We start from the raw sequence: 20,789 nt of genomic DNA, 5'->3' as shown, positions 1-20,789 counted from the left end.
TATTTATGTGCCAGATATGCTAGACATTTGTATGTTTCAGCCAACATTCCAGACGGCATGCTTCCATGGTGATGATGTTTGATAAAAAATGAATTAATTAAATTTGCGACTGAAATCCTTGGGAGAGAATTACTTGTCTCCTGTTCTGTTTCCCCTGCATTCTGCCATATATTTCACTTTAGCAGTGTTGACTGATGACCCAGCACACCTTCAGTTTAAGAACGCATGCACTGAAGATTTAACATGCAAAGAAGGTACCAATGTGAAATTTCTAAGGACAGTGGCAGCATTCAACCCAAGAGTTAAAAACCTGATGTGCCTTCCAAAATCTCAGCTGGAGGAGCTGTGGAGCATTCTTTCAGAGGTCTTTAAAAAAAAAACAAAAAAAACAACCAAACACTTCAAATGTGGAAACTACAGAATCTGAACCACCAGAGAAGAAAATCAACCTTCTTGTGGTGGCATCTGACTAACAGGATGAACATGAACATAGCCTATTATCTACCATGATTGAGTAGGACCTGATACCAGCAGGGACGCATGATCTCTGGGACATCGGTAGAAGCATAAATAGACATATGAATCCCAAGTACACCTGCAGTGTAAGTATTTGGCTGCAACAGTGCCATGGAAATGTCTGCTGTCACTTTCAAATGACACTGTAAACAAGAAGCAGACAACACTAACCCCTGCAAATATCACCAAGCAATTGGCTGAACAAGAAGTAGGACTGAGTGGACTTGCAAGCTGTTAAATTTTACACTGTTCTTATTTTTGAATGTAGACGTTTTTGTATATAATTCTAAATTAATAAGCACAATGCATGATAAAGAGTTTACAGTACAATATATGTTAAGGGGGAATTAAAAATATTTAGTTATTTCCAGTGCAAAAAATTTGTAGTTAAAAATATTGAGCAATGCGCACTTTCTATTCTGAGTTGTAACTGAAAATGCAGAAAGCATCCATACACATTTAAATGGTGTTCTGTTACTAACAGTCTGATTAAACATGATTATCATATCAAAGCCCTAATTAATTATAATGTAAAATTCAAATTTTGAAGTCAGTGCTTTTACTCCAGATTTATAGCTTTGTAACACATCATGTTTGGTTGCATTGTGAGCAAGACCAGACAAATCTGGCTGAATGAATCCTGGTTGGAAGATATTAATTAGTGCATGAAGTCTGCGCTTCAATTACATTACAGAAAGAACAGTTATTGTGGAATTTTCCAGAAAGAAGCTGAACTTTCCCTTGCAAGCCACCCAGCAAACATTTCAGAAATCTTTACTCTACCAACTCATGGCAGCAAGTTAGAAAACAAAGTTACAACTCTCACCAACTATAGGTCCTGCCTTTAATTCACATTGGCTAATGAGAATAGAAACTATGGAACCAAATCATTTGATTTGAAAATAACTACAATTTTTTATTTTCATCTAGTCAACACATTCTAGGCTCATATTAATGGCAAAAGAAAATATTTTAAATTGAAAAAAATAAGCAAACTGTAAATGAAATAGAATTAAGAGAGTAGCCTAAGACAGATACTACAATGAAGTACAATTTAAATAGGTGTATACCTAGCATTTTTCAAATGCTTAAACTAAATTTAACTTAGCAAACCAACTGTTCTTTATTAAGGACAAGTCACTTGCTCATTTTAATTTTAAAAAGAAAGTGAGTACATTTTTAAAAAAATGCAAAAGTAATTTTCGTGCTTGCTTAAATTTAAAAAATGGCCAAATTAACTTTACGGTAATTTTGAAAGCATGTCCATCTTTGACTACGATCAAAATTTCAACCCATAAGAGCTCTGTTTGCAATTTCCTGATAGCAGAATATGCTCAACTGTAGCACTACTTATGATCATAAATATTTTGCATTTATATATATGTATTTTCAGACAGTATAAGGGTACTTTATGATCATTAATGAAGCAGTCTCAATCAAGCATACCATCTCAAGTAAAAATTTGTACTAATAGAGAAAATAAGGCACAAAGATGCTATGTACTTTTCTCAAGGTTACACAGCAATTCTGTGGCAGATGCGAGGTCAGAAAACAACTCTCAGGACACTCAAAACAGCATAGTTATGTGTAGGGCTATGTATACCTCTAAACAGAATTCCTGATTTGAGCAAACGAAACCATGCGTCCTCTAATTTATTTCATTTGGACTTTCTGATGTTAAAAACATTTTGTGTTGGGATTTAACTTAAAAAATCTCAGATCCCAGAGCTATCACTTTTCCTAGGAAGGAGAAACAACCAGAGCTGTGGTCAGAGTTTAGCACAGGCCTTGACCAAAATGGAAACCAGGCCTCCCCACTGAAGAAATCTAACAGCACAGACTTTTAGTTAAAAGATATTAGATTACTATTATGTCATGGCCCTACAGAGGCAAGTCTCCAGTCACAGTTCAGTTCCTATTCCTGCCTATCACCCTCTCATTATGATAGTTCTAATACTGTAAAAAACAAGAAGTCCCGTGGCACCTTATAAACTAACAGATATTTTGGAGCATATGCTTTCGTGGGCAAAGACCCTCTTCATCAGATGCAGCTGACATGTGGGTCTTTGCCCAAGAAAGCTTATGCTCCAAAATATCTGTTAGTCTATAAGGCGCCACAGGACTTCTTGTTGTTCTTGAAGATACAGACTAACACGGCTACCTCTCTGATACTGCGACAAACACACATTTCATCTGGTCCACATCCACGTCTTGCCTCCTTGAAAGGACAATGGGACCATGCACCTGATCTTAAAAGTCTGCTCATCCTGATTCCCGATATTGAGCATCTTTCTGAAAGAAGAATACAGAGTGATTCATGAAGCAGACTGTATGATAACACAGAAAATCCTTTGAATCCAAAGGCAAAAAATGCACTGCTTTTCAAACAAGGAAGGAAGTATTCTTTGCGATCTTTCTATTTGTTGCGTTGCCCTCCTATGACTCTCAATGAAAACATCCACACACTGCTGCTCAAAAATGCAAACAGAATGATAGGTTGTATAAAGTGTGATCCAGAAAATATTACTAAAAGCTTTATAATGCTGTTTTATGAATGAATGGTTTGCCCTTATCTTCTACATGTCTTTAGGTCTGGTCACCCCATCTTAAAATAGATACACAGTAGCAGAAATAGGAGCATCCAGAGACGGGCGATGAAAATGATTAGAGACATGGAAAGATTTCTGCATGAAGAGAGATTGAAATGGTTAGGACCAGTTAGCTAATAGCAGAGGAAAAATCAGAGGGAACATGACAAGGATCTATAAGGTAATGAAGGGGGGTAAATAAGGTGCTCCCAACTGTCTTTTCCACAGAAAATAACATTCAACGAAGTGAAAGGAAACATATTTGTGAAAATGAAAAGAAAGGTTACTCACCGTAGTAACGGTGGTTCTTCGAGATGTGTCCCCGTGGGTGCTCCACATTAGGTGTTGGGCTTGCCCGGCGCCGCAGATCGGATCTTCCAAGCAGTTTCTGCCGGACCGCGCATGCGCCGGTGCGCACCACTCCCTTGCGCGCTCCTGGCCACGTGCGCGATCCGGTCCCCGCCAGTTCCTTGACCAACCGCCTCGGATGCTCCTGCAAAACACTAAACAGAGATCCGAAGCGGGGAAGATGGGCGGGTAGTGGAGCACCCATGGGGACACATCTCGAAGAACCACCGTTACTACGGTGAGTAACCTGTCTTTCTTCTTCGAGTGTCCCCGTGGGTGCTCCACATTAGGTGACTACCCAGCAGTAACCCAAGATAGGAGGTGGGTAATCGGATGATGTGCAGCTTGTCCCCGAGAGGACCGCTGTCGAGAGACGGGTATCCTCTTGGAATAACCTGTGAAGGGCGTAATGTTTGGCGAAGGTGTCGTAGGACGACCAGGTCGCCGCTCTGCAAATGTCTTTTAGCGCAACACCCTTGAAAAAGGCTGTTGATGCCGCCACCGCCCTAGTGGAATGAGCCCTGGGCGTGGCTAGTAAAGGAGTCTTTTTGAATTCGTAGCACATTTTTATGCAGGATACGATGTGCTTCGAGATTCTCTGCGAAGAGAGACCTTCTCCTTTTGATTTGGGAGCGAGAGAGACTAGGAGTCTATCCGTTTTCTGGAAGGACTTGGTCCTGTCTATATAGAAGGCTAGCGCCCTCCTCACGTCCAGGAGGTGTAGGCGCGCCTCTTTGTTAGAGTTATGAGGCTTTGGATAAAACGAGGGTAAAACAATAGGTTCGTTAATATGAAACTCTGAAGAAACTTTAGCAACAAAGGCTGGATGCAGCTGTAAGGTTACCGCCTCCTTGGAAAAAACAGTGCAGGGTGGCGTTGCCATAACTGCTGCAAGCTCGCTCACCCTGCGAGCTGACGTGATTGCGAGAAGAAAGGTCGTCTTTATCGTAAGGAGGCGGAGGGAAACCGTGGCCAAAGGCTCGAACGGTGGTCCCGTTAGTGAATTAAGCACCAGGTCCAAGTTCCACGAAGGTGGAAGCGGTTTCCGAGGGGGGTACAGGTTTACCAACCCTTTGAGGAACCTGGTAACCATGGGATGGGCGAACACCGTGTGCCCTTCCTCTTCGTGTCTGAACGCCGAAATGGCGGCAAGGTGGACCTTTAACGAGGATAGCGAGAGTCCTCCTCTCTTGAGGTCCAGTAAATACTCTAATATTACAGGTATAGGCACCGAAACGGGGGCTAGCTGTTTGGTAGAACACCATGCTGTGAAGTGAGTCCATTTCTGCTTGTAGGTCTTCCTGGTGGAAGTCCTCCTGCTACTTTCTAGGACTTGTTGCACTTCCTCCGTGCATGTGCTCTCTAGGGAGCTGAGCCATGGATTAACCACGCTTGTAGTCACAGACTTTGGGGGTGCGAATGCACTATGAACCCCTGGGCTTGCGTGAGCACATCCGGCGCCACCGGAAGGGGCATCGGTGGACGGTCCGACATGCGCAGGAGTAGGGGGAACCACTGCTGTCGATCCCACGTTGGGACTATCAGGATCATTTGGGCTCCTTACCTCCTGGCTTTCTGCAAGACTTTGTGGATCAGCACTGTGGGAGGAAAAGCGTAAAGCAGGGGGCCCCTCCAGGAGATCGTGACTGCATCCCCCAGGGACCCCTGTCCCAGTCCTGCCCTGGAGCAGAATCGTGGGCACTACTTGTTGTGTTGAGTAGCAAACAGGTCTATCTGGGGAAAACCCCATGCGTGAAAAATCGGTCGTAGCAGATCGGGACGGATCTGCCACTTGTGCGTGAGTGCGAAACGCCTGCTCAGCTGGTCTGCCTTCACATTGTGAGCGCCTGGTAAGTACGAGGCTTTCAAGGTTATATTGTTGGCGATGCACCAGTTCCACAACCAGACTGCTTCCGCACATAAGGCACAGGACCGAGCTCCTCGCCGATTTATATAAAACATGGTGGAGGTATTGTCTGTACTGATCCCAACTACTTTGCCTTGTATATGGTCTCGAAAGTGTCTGCAGGCTTTGAACACTGCTCTGAGCTCCAGTATATTTATGTGCAGTGACTGCTCCGTGGAGGACCACAGCCCTTGCGTCACCTTTTCGCCCATGTGTGCTCCCCACCCTATGAGGGAGGCATCTGTAGTAAGAAAAACCGATATTTGTGGTTGGTGGAAGGGTACCCCTGTTGGCAAGTTCTTGGGGTTTACCCACCATTGCAGGGATTTGCGCACCTCTTTTGTGGGCGACACCACCCTGTGAACGGTGTGTGCTGCCGGTTTGTATACACTCGCCAGCCAGTGCTGCATGCTGCGCATGTGTAACCTGGCGTTCTGTACTACAAATGCCGCTGCTGCCATGTGGCCCAGAAGCTGTAAGCACATCAGAACTGGCACCGTAGGGCTGAAGGTGATGACTTGCACGAGGGAGCCGATGGCCCGAAAGCATGTCCCTGGTAGATACACTCTCGCTGTAATAGAATTTATGCGTGCCCCTATGAACTCTATGTCCTGTGTGGGGTCTATCTTTGATTTTGCCAGATTGATAACCAGGCCGAGCGAAGAGAATGTGCCTGCTGTGACGCGTATCATGCGTAGTATCTCCTCCTTCGAGGCCCCTTTGAGTAGGCAGTCGTCCAGATATGGGAATATAAATACCCCCTGTCTGTGCAGGTAGGCTGACACCACTGCCAAGGTCTTGGTGAAGACCCTGGGGGCCGAGGAGAGGCCAAACGGTAGGACCTTGTATTGAAAATGTTCTTTGCCTACCATGAACCGGAGGAATCGTCTGTGAGCCGGATGGATAGTTATGTGAAAATACGCGTCTTGTAAGTCGAGGGCTGCGAACCAATCTCCATCATCTAGTGCCGTAAGGATGGAGGCGATTGTGATCATCCGAAAGCGTTGCTTGCGCAGGTACCGGTTGAGGCCTCGAAGATCTAAGATGGGCCTCCAGCCTCCTGTCTTTTTCTCCGTGAGGAAGTACCTCGAGTAGAACCCTTTTCCTTGCAGTTGCTCCGGCACTCTTTCCACTGCCCGTATGAGCATGAGATGGTCTACCTCCTGCTTGAGCCTTGCTACGTGGGAGGCCTCCTGGAGGTGGGGCCTGGGTGGAGGTCGTGGCGGTGGGAGCGACTGGAAGGGGATGGCGTACCCCGTGGCTATGATCTCCAGCACCCATTTGTCTGTGGTGATCCTTTGCCACTGGTCGTAGAATGGTCGGAGGCGATGGTGGAATAACCACTTCGGATGACCTTGTGCGATGGTAGTGATGGCGCAGCCCTGGATCTGTGTGTCAAACTTGTGGCCTTTGGCCCTGCCCCGAGGACGCCCGGCTCTGTTGGGAACGTCGCCTGGGAGTTCTGTACTACTGGTGCTGTTGATGTCGCCCTTGCTCGTAACCCCTGTGGTACTGGGGACGCTGTTGCTGGTACTGGTATTGTCTTTGTTGAGGGTAGTACTTTTTCTTTCTGTATGGAGGTGTGTCAATCCCCAGGGTCCTAAGTGTGGCTCTCGAATCTTTACTGGAATGAAGGACCGAGTCAGTTGATTCAGCAAACAGCTTCTGCGAGTCGAAGGGAAGATCGACTATCTTTGCCTGCAGATTCCTCGGTATACCCGAAGTCTGGAGCCAGGACTTCCTTCGCATCACCACTGCTGTAGCTGTGGAGTGTGCTGCTGTGTCCGCAACATCCAGGGCGATCTGAACTCCCGTCCTCGAGGCCGCGTAGCCTTCTTGCACGATGGCCTTGAGCACCGGTTTCTTGTCCTCTGGAAGCGAGTCCATGAGGGAGGTTAACCTAGTGTAGTCGTTGAAATTATGGTTCGCTAGATGCGCTGTGTAATTTGCCATTCGCAACAGTAGAGTGGAGGAGGAGTAGACCTTTCTGCCGAACAGCTCTAGCTTCTTGGCATCTTTGTCTGTTCCCCGTCTTGAATTGAGATGTCTTTGATCTTTGTTGCGACGACTCCACCACCAAGGAATTTGGTTGTGGGTGGCTGAACAGGAACTCCACGCCCTTCGCCGGCACGAAGTATTTCTTATCCGCTCTCTTGTGGACAGGTGGAATAGTCGCGGGGATCTGCCATATCATAGTGGCGGACTCCAAGATTGCTTCATCAAGCAGTATTGCTATTTTGGATGAGGCCGGAGGTCTCAGATTTTTGAGGAGCTTATGGTGTTTCTCTTGCACCTCTGCTGTCTGGATGCCTTGTGTGAAGGCCACCCTCTTAAACAGCTCTTGAAACTGTTTGACATCATCCGGAGGATGGACGTCCCCCAGGGCTGTAGCCTCGTCCAGGGAGGAGAGCGAGGAACCACTAGGGTACGCCTCTCTGGACCCTTCCGGTTCCTGTTGGTGATGGTACATCCGCTCGCTGGAAGCTTGCAAGGGAAAATCTCAGGGTTCCATAACCAGTTCCCCCTGAGATACTTGAGTCTCTGTCCCCGTTCGCGATTGCCCTCGGGGATACGGGACCATCTGTGGGGATCTTTCCCTGTTAAATTGCCGGTGGTGTCTATGCCCCGCGTGATAGGGGCGACCATGGCAGCATGGGCACTGTTCTTGGGAAGGTGACCTGGACCACTCCCTTGGTGCACACCCTCTGCGTCTGGGGGAGCGAGATCGTCGAGAGACCTGGGACACTGGAGAGAGCGATTTGTGATAGTACTCCAGTGGCTCAAACCCCAGGAAGGGTGAAGGTGGTCCCAGCCAGGGTGAGGCTGGTTGTAAAAATGGAGACGGGGGCTCCGGGTAGGCTGGGGGGACCCCTACCTTCTAGTTGGAGTCTGCAGCATGAGCGGAGGGCTGAGAGAAAGCAACTCTGCAGCCCTGTCTGGAGAGGGGCTGCGGTGCCTTGTTTTGTGTGCAGCCTTCCCCCTCCCTTGAGGGGGTAGCTCCGCCCCCTGACGTGTAGGGGATCTCGGCCCCGTCCGCACCATGCTCGGCACACTTATGGGCGGTGCTGCACGGGCGGTGTCCTCTGGTGCGTGCAGGCTGCGTGCCTGCGCGCTCTGCACCGCCGGTTCCCCGGGGGTCGATGCCGCTGCTTGCGGTGCCGCCGGTACCGGCGCTTGTTTAGCCGCCGCCCTGCCTGCGGTGCGGGGCGGCTGTTTGATTATCGGAGGCTGAGCTGCCTCCACGTGGCTCTCCGTGCCGCCGCCAATCAGCTGTTGCTGCAGCTGGGGGCTGTGCGCTCCTCCCGTCCCGCTCGCTGTTGCTGCTGGCAGGGATCGGGCTGGGGAGACTTTCCTCTGTTTTTGCGCTGATGGGGTGAGGGAGGCAGCTTTCCTTTTCTGGGCCCCGGAGGGTCCCTCCTGCTGCGGCCGCTCCGGCACGTCTGGCTGGAGGGCCTTGTCGAAGAGCAGCATTTTAAGCCCCATCTCCCTGTCCTTCCTTGCTCTGGCTGTTAATTTTGCACAGAAGGAGCATTTCTGCGTGACATGGGACTCCCCAAGGCACCTTATGCAGTGACTGTGCCCATCAGACACTGGCATTGCCTCTTGGCAAGACTGACATTTCTTGAATCCTGAAGAGGACATTGTTGGTGAGTCTTTCAGTTGTTAATGGGGTACTTAGCACCTTCTCTGTGCTGTTTTCCCCCTCTCCGATAGCCTGCCGCGGCAGGAGGGCTAATGGCCCTAGGCTCCTGGCCTCCGGTGCTCCGCTTGTTACTAGGACTGGACTGAATGCCGTCCCGCTTGTTGTTTCTTGTTTTTGTTTTTTTTTTTTTTGAAAATAACAACTGGCTAACTTAATAGTAGACTAAGAACTTGAAAACTTTAGAGAAAAACAGTTAAAACCATTGAATACGCTAACTTGGCCGTAGCCTAGTCGGATTCCGTCTGCAGCCGACGGCGGTTAAGAGGAACTGGCGGGGACTGTATCGCGCACGTGGCCAGGAACGCGCAAGGGAGCGGCGCGCACCGGCGCATGTGCGGTCCGGCAGAAACTGCTTGGAAGATCTGATCTGCGGGCGAGCCCGACACCTAATGTGGAGCACCCACGGGGACACTCAAAGAAGAATATGTTTTACACAAAGCTCTCCTGGCACCATATATTGCCACTTAGCAGGACTCAAAAAAGGGTTACATATTTATACAGATAAGGATATCCACTGTCATATTAAATAGAATATTACACGCAAAACCAAAAACCCACAGTTCTCAAGCATCAGGGCATAAGTAACCCCCTAACTTACAGGAGTGAGTTAAAGCTTCCCCAATTATTCCACAACTGGCTTCCATGGAACTTCTTGCATTTCCCATGGAAGCACCTAGTGATTGATGCTACCAGACAAAGGATACAGAGCTAGATGGATCATTGGTCTGATCCTGTATATCAATCCCTGTGTTCCTAAATAGGTTTTGTGTCATAAAAATCCACCCTCTGGAGCTGGGTCAATGCAGAGCTGCAAGAATCTTCCTTGCTCCTCATCTACTTATTTAATACACTCTCCCACAGCTTTTCCAAGGTTTTACCTCCTTAGGAACATGTGAAGAAGTAGGAGTGGTCTCCAATGGGGACTATGTATTGACTATGATCTTTAACTCTTTCACCCTCCTTTTTAATAATGAAAATACAGGCCAACTTAGGTTTGAATAACATTTACGTTTGAGGGAGGGGTCATTTTTACCTTCTGTTAAGAAAATAAAGCAACCCAGGGCTGTAAACCACCCCTCCTGCCAAGAGACTTGAAAAATACAAAATTAAAACAAAACAAAAGCTGTTTTAACAAAGACCTAGGGACACCCACAATCTCAAAGACAGGAAATAAAAACAAAACCTGGCAGTGGCCTGGCTGGCACCGATTTGTTTAGGGTAGGGGTATGGAGTAAGTAAAATAAAGAAAAGACTCCTGCACTTGCCACTCCATTGTCACCTTTGCCTCTCTCCTCTCCTGTTTTTCCATCTTGGCTGTTCTCTGTTCCCATCTGGTTGTGCATGTATATTAATACTTCCCCCTGCAGACACCCCCGATCAATGAGTGATTAGGAATGTCTTGTGTCACTGTCAACAGTGTAATCACACTCTTGGTCTGTGAAAATACAACAGCTAGTGCTGTCTGTTCAGAAAACCAGCCTCCCCGACCACCCAGCTGAACGGAGCTGGCAGAAAAACCATTCCCTAATGCCAATTTCTCACAGCAGAACAAAAAAAAGCACAAACCTGACAAATCTAAAACACAAAAATTCACAGGAACAGAACATCGGAGAAAATGAACCCAGGGTCCTACATGAATTTCTATCAGTACGCGTGGAACTTCTTCAGTTTCCTAGAATACAGCTATAAACAGACCAAACATGATGATGAAAATGACACCAGACTTACTAATAAATATAAGAGCCATGCAAGTGTCAAGCCATAATAAATCTCATCAAGGTTTTTACAATTAAAAGTTAATTACAGCTGTCATCTGTTAAACTGCTCACCTATAATCACCATAAATCCTTGCATGGGTGGTGCGGTTGCTGAGTAATAACCATACTCCTAAGTGATTAAAGACACCAGCACACCTTACGTTTGTGCCTTCAATCATCCCAAATTGCATGGTTATTGCAAAATGCCCTCAACACCCTGTTTCATTACAAGAATGTAAGCCAGACAAATATTGTCTTACAACAATTTCAGATAGGGTTCTTACACTGCCAGGCAAGAGGGGACCATTTATGATCATCTAGTCTGACCTGTATAACACAGGCCAGAGACCGCACCCCACAATTGTTTCCAGAGCAGGTCTTTTAGATAAAAACCATCCTATTTTAAAACCATCAGTGATGAAGAATTATTAGACACTAATACCAAAGAAGTGCACAGGATGTCTCATTTTTTTTAAATCTCTCTCTCTCACTTACTCTCCTGTCTCTGTGAGCTTCCCAATGATTCAACATTTGCTACACAGATTCCCAGGTCTCTCGTTTTACCTGAAGTGTACTCATCCAGAGTACTCTCACTTTCATTAAAAATAAACTTTTTTTTTTTAAAACAAGAAATATATGACAAGACAGGAAGGGCCAAGGTCCATGCATCCTTCCTCCCTAATTCACTTGAAATTGCTCAGTGTTGCAGAAAAAGGCAAACACTCTCTCATAATATGTGCAGGAAAATGACCTTACAGATCCTCACAGGGATGGTTCTGCTTTGGACAGGGGGCTGGACTCGATGACCTGAGATCTCTCCCAGCTCTCTGATTCTACACTGTCAACCTGCTCAGGAAATTGATGAGTTCTGTCCTGTGTATGTGAGCTAGAATCACCATGGTACAGTACATTTATACTCTGAAATTATGCCAACAATCCCACCAGTATTTCAAGACAAAATATTACAAATGTTATACTTACTCATCTAACTCTTCCTCCTCAGTTTTAGAAGTATCTGCATAGAGGTATTTACTCATGTCCACCGGTCTTACATTTTTCCTTTTTGCTGGTTGTGGAGGAGAATCTTTAATCGTCACAAAAGTTTCAGGTTCAGGATCTGGCTCATCAAATGGGTTCAGGTACTCTGGAGCATCCTCATCTTTGAAAGGATTATAATTATCACTATAGTAGGAGTCTTCTGGTTTTGAAGATGAAGCTGTTTCAGTATTGTTGCGTTCTAGAAAAAGATTTTTTTTTTAAATATTTATAATATAGAAAGAATTTAGCAGACCTTTTTATTTCTGGGGTCTTATAAATAAACGTTTGCCTTGAAATACCCTGCTCAGAGCTGAAATTTGGAATCCTATGTCTTTGCCCTGAAGTGACTGTTAATGCTTTATTTACAGCATGACTTTGTTTAGCCAAAAGTAAGCTACGACAGGTCATATCCCCTGATGGGTGAGGTGGGGGGAACAGGAGGAAAGGGAGAGGAACAAACACATTGGGTATGTCTAAACAACAGTTAAAAACTTTTGCTTGTGTTAGGCGTGTAACCATTCAGGATTTATTTTACAATTTGCACTGCAACATCAAAAAGCAAATTAGGGAAAATCCTGAAATTAAAGACATGCAGGAAAACAAATCTTTTAAAAATAAACTTTACACTATTTTTAAAAAAATTAGCTTGACAGAATCTCTTCAAAACAAGGCTTACACATGTGTTTTTAACTTCACAGAATTTAATGAAAAATATGAATAGTTGCCGCAAGTCCCTCCAGCTTCAACATTATGGTTTAAATTCTGCACCTATTACCAGGGACAAATTCTCAATACTATCAGATGCCTGCATGTGGACCACATAGTAAAACCTAATATGGAGAGCGCTCTAAAATGCCAGGCTCAGATGATCCTCCACTGTATGATTAGTTAAAAGATTTACATTTATTTCACACACATGCTAAAACTGATGGAAGTTTGTCAAAATCATTTTCAGCCCTCCTTGAAGCTTGCGACTTTACTGACCAGGGTAGCATTTTATAGACAGTGGCAAACTCTTATTAGCTCTTATTTCTCTCTTCCCTCTCTCTCATTCCCATACTAACAGTCCTGGATTCCTACATATTTGTCTTCAGCTTCATGAAGGCACTGAGAGGGGGTCCCCACCCTCCCAGGTCATTGGCCAGCAAAGAGGTACTATAATTTTTCTTTTCTTCTTTTTAAACCACTTTTGCCCTACCTCAAGCCAGCGACACTTCTCTCTGCCATCCACCCAAAGAAGAGGACCTGGCAACGGAGGGATGGTGGGTCAAGTCATAGGCAAGTTGCAGAAGTCAGAGAAAGGTGGACCTCATCTTTACCTTATGGATCTCTTAAAGGTTTCAGGACTGGCCAGTAAGTCATTTGTCAAAGCCTTTGTAAAACATTTCAATCTTCAGAAAACAGTTTCAATGCAGATCAAAATTATACTATGGGGATAACTCAGTCACTAATTCTGAAAGCTGCATATGCACTGGACAGCTGCCTTAATTTGCAACAGTGACTAGTGGTCTTGGGTGCAGCGGCACCAAAAGCCACCATGGGCCAGGACCAAAAGGGGCGGGCACAAAGGAAGAAAGGGAAGGGCTTAGCACATTCAGCCTTGATCAACCCCACCCCATCCCCGCATGCAGAGCAGCATCACAGCACTCGGCAGCATTTCAAAGGGGCCCAGAGGCAAGTTTCCCCTTTCGCTCCTCCTCCCCCATCTGTGGGCCTGCCTTGGTGTCTTAATTTCGGGATGCCTTAACTAGCATCAGAAATGGTGAGCATCTGCTTGTGAAAACCCAGCCACTTTGGGTTATTTCGAATTGGGGATTCAAAAACAGACATCCAAAATCACTTTGAAAAGTTAGGCTCCAGTTCATAACTTGAGTCAATTCAATATTTTGTTGGTTTTAAGTCTTTAAATAGGCAATAATAAATTACATCTGCTACTGAGCTGCAACTTGGCACACAAAGGGTCAAGCCCAGAGTAACTTTGAGTAGCCAAGACATAAACCTGTCAGGGTAGGAGAGACACAAGCAGAGATTGATGTACTATTTTCAACTGACAGACTGCCTATTTTTGCCTCAGCTCCTGCCAACTACAACTGGCACGGGTCCATTGACAGGAACTTCTCACAGAAGCATGCATTACGCCTGGCAGTAAATGTCTGTAGAATCAGACATGGAGTACCCACAGAAGCTAAGAACCATCACAGACCTCACCACCTTCCTTTCTCAGTGCAAACTGCACATGTATTTTCTAACACTCAGCTAGAGGCATAGATGCTTTAAAAAAAAATTACCCAAAGCCCACCGAGACATTGAACTGCATGCACAACTCTCCACAGTGGGGGACTGAGGAAAGAAAGAATGAATCATGTGACAGCATTACTTCATGAGCTAAGGAAAGGTGCTCAGACACTATGGTGAAGAGGGAGGTATAAGAAAAAACGACTAGAATAAGGTGTTATTTCCCTGTACCGCCAGGAACAATGACACCATTATAAACTAATAAAAGGCATACAATTCTTTGAACATACTACACAGATTTAGTTCAAGGCCTCAGAGGGATACATTTGAAAAAGAGGGAAGAGCTGGTCCTGTTTCAAAGGGATGGTGATTTTAGTGACCCAGCTGAATTTTACAGTGACAAAAGTGCAAAAATTGATCCAAACCCACATATGCAAAATGTTAGGTGCAAGTAAGCTTCATAAGTCCAAAGAATAAGATCTGAAAATGATAAAATTGGCAAGAAAAAAGAGGGTAGGTAAAATTATGTCATGAAAAGGTTACAAAACTCACAGAAGTTTATAAAAGGCCAAACGAAGCGTGAAATGTCAATTAGAAAGGGCCTCTAAACAAAAAAGGATACAGAGATAAGGGAAGAAAGAAGCACTTGGAACATGTACGAAACAGGAGAACACTCAGGATTGGTCCAGTAGCCTTTTCCACCATTCATTCACACACTGTCTTAGGAAAAGATGTTCATTATTTTTATTACCAGGAACAAAAATACCAGCACTTTAAACTTCTACTGGAAGCCAAAAGAGGGGAAAGTGGTCTGTGTAGTTCAGTGGTTTTATAATCACCTTTCACTTCCCCAAGCAGATAAATGACCATAACTGTCGCAATATGACAGTGGCCTGAATCAGAAGAGAATTTGGTAGATTTCCACGCACTCCCTAGATACCAGTAACTGGCACCCATCAGAGACATCAAGAGCTAAGCGGGTGTGGTGATGGAACAAACTTCTTACCTTTAGAAATGGTTCTCAGTTCAGAACTGAGGTGCATTTATACGAGAAAGGGATGGAATGGGAATTTTTGTTGATATTTTGCATTGATGTGTGCCTCAGTTTCCCGTAGGTGGTGCAAGATTAATTTGATGGTGAGGAAAGAGTGTCTTGTTTACTCTTTGCAGAGACCCAGAAAAACAGGTCTGACTGATGCATAGGTCTCTGGGATTTGGCCCCTCATGTCCATGGAGAGTCTAAGAAGGCAATGGCCATTCTAACTGCCTGGACATTTGGCATCTAGCAACTAATGATCAGATCTCTGCATGAAGCCAGCCAGGTGTGACCCACTGGAAAACAAAAGAGCAAGGCCATGTGACAATGGGTGCTTGGAAACAGGAACAAAGGGCCCACAGGTTTTCTAAGTATGGGCTTCTAGAAGCCAGAGACACTCCCAGACTGGGACTGAAGGGGTAAGAGGTCTCTGTGTTCTGGGACGGGCCAAGTACTATGTTGTGTTCCAGACATCTAATAAACCCTTTGGCTTTTACAACACTGGCTCAGTTTAAGGAAGGTGGCGGTCGATTGCTCCCTTTGGGTGTACAGGTCTTTCTCAGGTGCCCAAATCAGGTGGACTTGCTGAACGGAGCTCCGAGGATGAAGCAGGGGTGCTAAAAGCTCCAAGGTTGAGCCTAAGATTCTGAGAAACAGAATCATAGAATCACAGGGTTGGGAGAGACCTCAAGAGGTCATCGAGTCTGAAAGCAGGGCCAATCCCAACTAAATCATAGCAGACAGGGCTTTCTCAAGCCAGGATCTAAAGATCTACTAGCTCTCTAGGTAACCTATTCCACTACTTCACCACTCTCCTAGTGAAATAAAAGCTGAGGACACTATTCCCGTCCATCCTGGCTAACAGCTACTGATGGACCTATCTTCCAAGAATTTATCTAGTTCTTTTTGAACTAGTGATTTGCCCTAGTGAGAGGATGACCCTACAGTGCCTCTGGCATACTGAAGGGATTTCTCTAAGGGGCTGTCCCAGCACATGAGACCACCCATCACAGACCCTGGGAAAATTATCCCAAATCTCCTCTCTGTGTCTATGGCTGTGTCTACATTACCACCTTCCTTCCAAGGAAGGATGGTAACGAGGCTGTTCGGAGTTTACTAATGAAATTCTGCTGTGCATAGGCAGCACTTCATTAAGCAAATTCCCCCCCGCGGCAACTCCAAAGTTTTAAACTTCGAAGTACCGGTGAATTTCTAGCTTTGGTGCTCCTGCCGGTAGTTTGAATTGCCGGGGCATCTTCGAAGTCCCCTTACTCCTCAAATTTACTCCTTACTTCTCAAATTCCGAACAGCCTCATTACCATCCTTCCTTTGAAGGAAGGTGGTAATGTAGACACAGCCTATGTAGAAGACTTCAGACTCCAGATTTGTCAATTTGTCATCTGCAGGAAACACGATTTTTAGTCAAATATTTTATGTGTGCGTTGTTGTGTTTTGCTGGACCCTATATACACAGACTTTATATGGTGCTTTACACATACTAACAACTCAAAACAACTTTGCAGAACAATTAATTGTATTCTTTTGTTGTCACCATGCAATTTTTTTGCCCAGCTGTAGGGAAGCTATTATAAGATTGCAAATGTGGTATTTAGACAGAATTCTGGTATTATCCCTATCATTAGATGGTCACTATTTAGTGCAACTGCTAGAGGCAGAGAGAGTAAGCCTCAATTTGACATGCCATTGGAAAAGCAGATGTCTATTTTCTAGTGACAAGATTAAGATTCCTTGCTATTGAATGGCTATTGCTGCCTGGGTGCATGTAATACTATGAGTTTTTACCAGAATAACAATTTAAATTCACAGCATTTGGGGGGTAAAAAGTTACACTTCATTAATGAATCTGTAAATAATGATTGTGTGAAACAAATTCACCACCTTCTGCATCAGGATCTCCAAATGGGTTTAATTCTGCTGCATCAGGATCTCCAAATGGATTTGAACTGGAATTGGCCACGTCTTGCTCTTCTTCATCCAAAAAATTAAGCTTGTTGATGAGCTCTGGGGAAAAAATCAAGTATCATTTCAATATGGACAAAGCCAGCCCTGGATACTAACTGTTCACAAATACACATTTCCGATTCGGAAAATTCATACCCGTGGTCCCTGAGAACAATGAACTGGAGCACATTACCAACTGCAGATCTCTACAAATGTATTTTGTAGCACACCAACATTTCCACACAAAAGAAATGAATTGAATAAACTATCCATTTACTGATGAGTGCTAACCCACTATACTGCCACAGCAGCCTTCTAGATTTAGCCAAATTCAATACATTTTGCAGTGCATTCAGAATGCTAAATACAGCAACTTGATTTCAAAATATGAACAGTTCATATATCTGTTCAATGCTGAATTTCTTCTTTACAGGCAACATGCATGTAAACTCAGAGAAGGAAGATTTTGTCAAGTTATAATGGATAAGCATTATTCCGGCACAGATTGTGTTTTTAATTATTTTTCTTCCCGTTCACAATCATGTGACAATGCCATGGCAGAAGAGAGACTCTATCATGTTGTTACCTGTTAGATGCACTACAAACTACTGAAAATCACACTGGATGGAAAGCACAGTGACAGCTGAATACAACAAGCCAAAGTCAAAAGGTAACAGGTCACAGTAAACACAGACAATCAGAAACAGAAAGAAGGAGGAAAGCTCATAGACCTTCAGAGGAACTGGCTGATTTAGCTGAAGGCATATTTGCTTGCTTTATGCAGTCATCTTGATCTTCATCTAAGCTGCTCAGAGCATTCAACTGGTTTACAATTTCTGTAAACAGAAGCCAGTCAAGACAAATGTAAGGTAGGGTCATTTAAAGAAAAAGCGGTAGAAAGCATGTTGTTACTAGAGAAACAGGGAAAGAGAGGACACTTATTGTTAATGAAAAGAATACATTCAGAATGAATCATTACAGTGATATATAATACACTTATGCACCTGTATGGAACACTTCAGCGCTATTTTAAAAAGGAAGAATGCATAAGTACCTCGTGAACAATTTTTGATGGGTGCTTTCTACCAGCAGCCTCAAAGGTAACAAAAACCTTAAGATTAACACCAATATTAATCCAAAAACTAGGTGTGCTAAACAACTGTGAATTTAACAGTTTCCCTGTTCGCAAGTAAAATTTGAAATTAATAGCATAAAGTTATCTTAATACAAAAACATTGAGGCTGCAGCAATAGCCAACACATCTACTTTGATTATGCCTCTTTAAGAGCCAATCTCCATCAATTTTCCACTTAAGATAGAACCAATTTTATAATAACTGTAAACAAGACAGTCACTAACATATTATAGAATAAAGCAGTAATTTAGGGCCAGATTCTGCCACAGGTACTCTTCCTCAGTGGATAGATGTCAAGATCATTAAAGGGCAGGATCTGGCCCCTTGGGTACAGCTCTGAAACCAAAATTTAAAAACAGAACCAAGTAACTCAAAGTCCTTCTGAGCTACATTGTACTGTACACATTGTTACTTTTAGCTTCCAGGGCTTACTTAAAATGATGCAACCTGGAGCAAATTAAGATACAATGATAGGGCCAGTGGCAATTTACCCGCGATCAATTTGCAATGAAGCAAAGCCTAAAAAAAAGTGAACAAAGTACTATGGAACCACCAGTCGTGACTCCATTATTAAGCTTGACTTGACTTTGTGCTTAAGGATTCAACTAATTAATTACAGATGAAGAATATGTTGTATCTTTCTAATTATACGGCAGTTACTCCACCATACAGAAACATCAAGAGGTTTTAAAAAAAAAATCTCATACATCTTTATAAACCAGTTCAATCTAATATAGGCCCATCAACTATTATTCATTAAGCACAATTGTATGGTAATTGCATAGCGTCATTATAAAGTGGAAATCAGGCTTCTAAGACACCTCAGATGCGCACATCCTTGGAATGTTTTACTTTTAAGTTACTGATACATACTCAACCTTAACTACAAAACACACAGTTTGTGGCTGGGAAAAGTAAAACTATTGCTGGAAAATAAAGTTGCTGAAACAGAAATCTCTATTTTCCCAAACTGATAAGGAAAAGTAACAAGTCACACAGAGGTGAAAATTGAGCAAAGTCAGTGTTGTTCTGATACTGGCTGTCCATAGCTTCTCGCAGCATTCTTACAACTGGATGCTGTTGGGTAGGTGAGATTCCTCGGTCACTCCTGGATATAAACCACCCCGTATACTTTGGTGCAAACAAGCCAAAAGCAGTGCAAGGATCTGGCCCAGAATCGTTAAGAATTTAAGACATTCAGCCAAAAGTTGCTTTACTAAAAATCTTAGATTTAAATGTTTTGCAAAGACCTCTTCCATGTGAATATGTAATCGATTTCGAAGCACGAAGATGCAGTATAGTCTATTCTTAAGATGGTGCAGCCATCATGGAACACTTCTCAACCACATCAGCTTCCTAAATGGTCCTGGTCTTAGTCAATTTGGAATCAGTCATATTAGAGGTCTTAAGCTCATTCTTGTTCAGCTCCAACATATGAAGACTTGCTGGAAATCTGAGCACTGAACTAGCTGCTTTTGAGATTTCTTTTAGACTCAGAACGTAGAATGACAGGTATATTTCTGCACTCACATGAAAAGCAGAATATACGCTTATAAACCTTCACTGTGAACAAATTACTAGTTAAAATAGGGTGCACACACGGAATTCTTTGATGTGCTTTGAATCGTCTGGTCCCATCTGCAGCCTTAAACACCCACATGCATTTCATTCCTCTCATTACAGAATAAAATCGAGGGTTATTATATTACATCAGGATGACTGAAATAGTAAGCATAGGACTCTGTTGCCTATATCCTCTTCTACACATACTCCCATTATCTTGGTCTACAAGTAACCCACTGAGGGCAATGGGACTTTTTCTGAGGTTAAGTGGTACTATGGAGTAGTACAGGCATCAGTATGGGTATGTCTACACAGCAGCCTTATTTGGAAATAAGATACTCTGGATGAGCTATTCTGGAACTGATTATTTCAATATAATGCTGCTACATACAAAAATGCATTCTGAAATAGCACTTAGTTATTTCGAAAAACAACATCTAAACACAGAGCCTATTTTTAAATAGAGCTATTGGATGCACTAGGACTTATTTCAACTTAGGCTCTACGCCCTGTCTTAACAGCACCAATTTTTATATATATGGCGATATACCTGTCCTAAATCAGCTTATATTCAGATCTTGAAACGTATAATACAGAGGACCCCTGACTTATGTGGAGGTTGCATTCCTGCACAACCCCTTGTAAGTCAAATTTTGCTTTACTCAGGGGAGCCAGGAAACGGACCAGCACAACAGCACTGGACAGTTTTCTGTCTCCTGAGAGCGATGCAGAGCTGAGTGCCAGGCTCTACCTCCCTGCTACTCACAGGGGACAGGAAACCACTCAGCACTGCTGCACTGGTCAGTTTCCCAGCTCCTGTCAGTAGGGACTCTTGCTGCCCTGACAGGAGCAGGGAGGATGCCACCCCGCCAAGATCAGGGAAAACGCTGCTGTCAGGAGTGGCAGTCTGACTCTCACCACCCCTGACAGGAGTGGTTTCCCAGCTCCTGTGAGTGGCGGGGAGCTGGCACCTGGCTCCCGGCTGCCTGCCACTCACAGGAG

General features: G+C 44.3%; 1 protein-coding gene across 5 annotated transcripts in view; it reads right to left on the bottom strand.

Annotated features, from left to right (window-relative positions):
* Positions 1-20,789, bottom strand: part of EHBP1 (EH domain binding protein 1) — a 325,710-nt gene that overhangs the window by 152,030 nt on the left and 152,891 nt on the right. For 3 of the 5 annotated variants that reach the window (XM_074989386.1, XM_074989385.1, XM_074989387.1), the window contains exons 8-10: positions 17,821-17,925; positions 17,027-17,149; positions 11,800-12,055 (exon numbers count right to left, since the gene is read on the bottom strand). In XM_074989386.1, coding sequence (XP_074845487.1) covers positions 11,800-12,055; positions 17,027-17,149; positions 17,821-17,925 — 484 coding nt within the window. The remainder of the gene's footprint in view (positions 1-11,799; positions 12,056-17,026; positions 17,150-17,820; positions 17,926-20,789) is intronic. The other 2 variants (XM_074989388.1, XM_074989389.1) reach the window with 1 other exon arrangement.

This window comes from Carettochelys insculpta, chromosome 3 (assembly GCF_033958435.1).
Source record: "Carettochelys insculpta isolate YL-2023 chromosome 3, ASM3395843v1, whole genome shotgun sequence".
Classification (NCBI taxonomy): Eukaryota; Metazoa; Chordata; order Testudines; family Carettochelyidae; genus Carettochelys; species Carettochelys insculpta.
The sequence above is the reverse complement of the archived record's forward strand: the minus strand, read 5'-3'. Positions and strand labels throughout refer to the sequence as shown.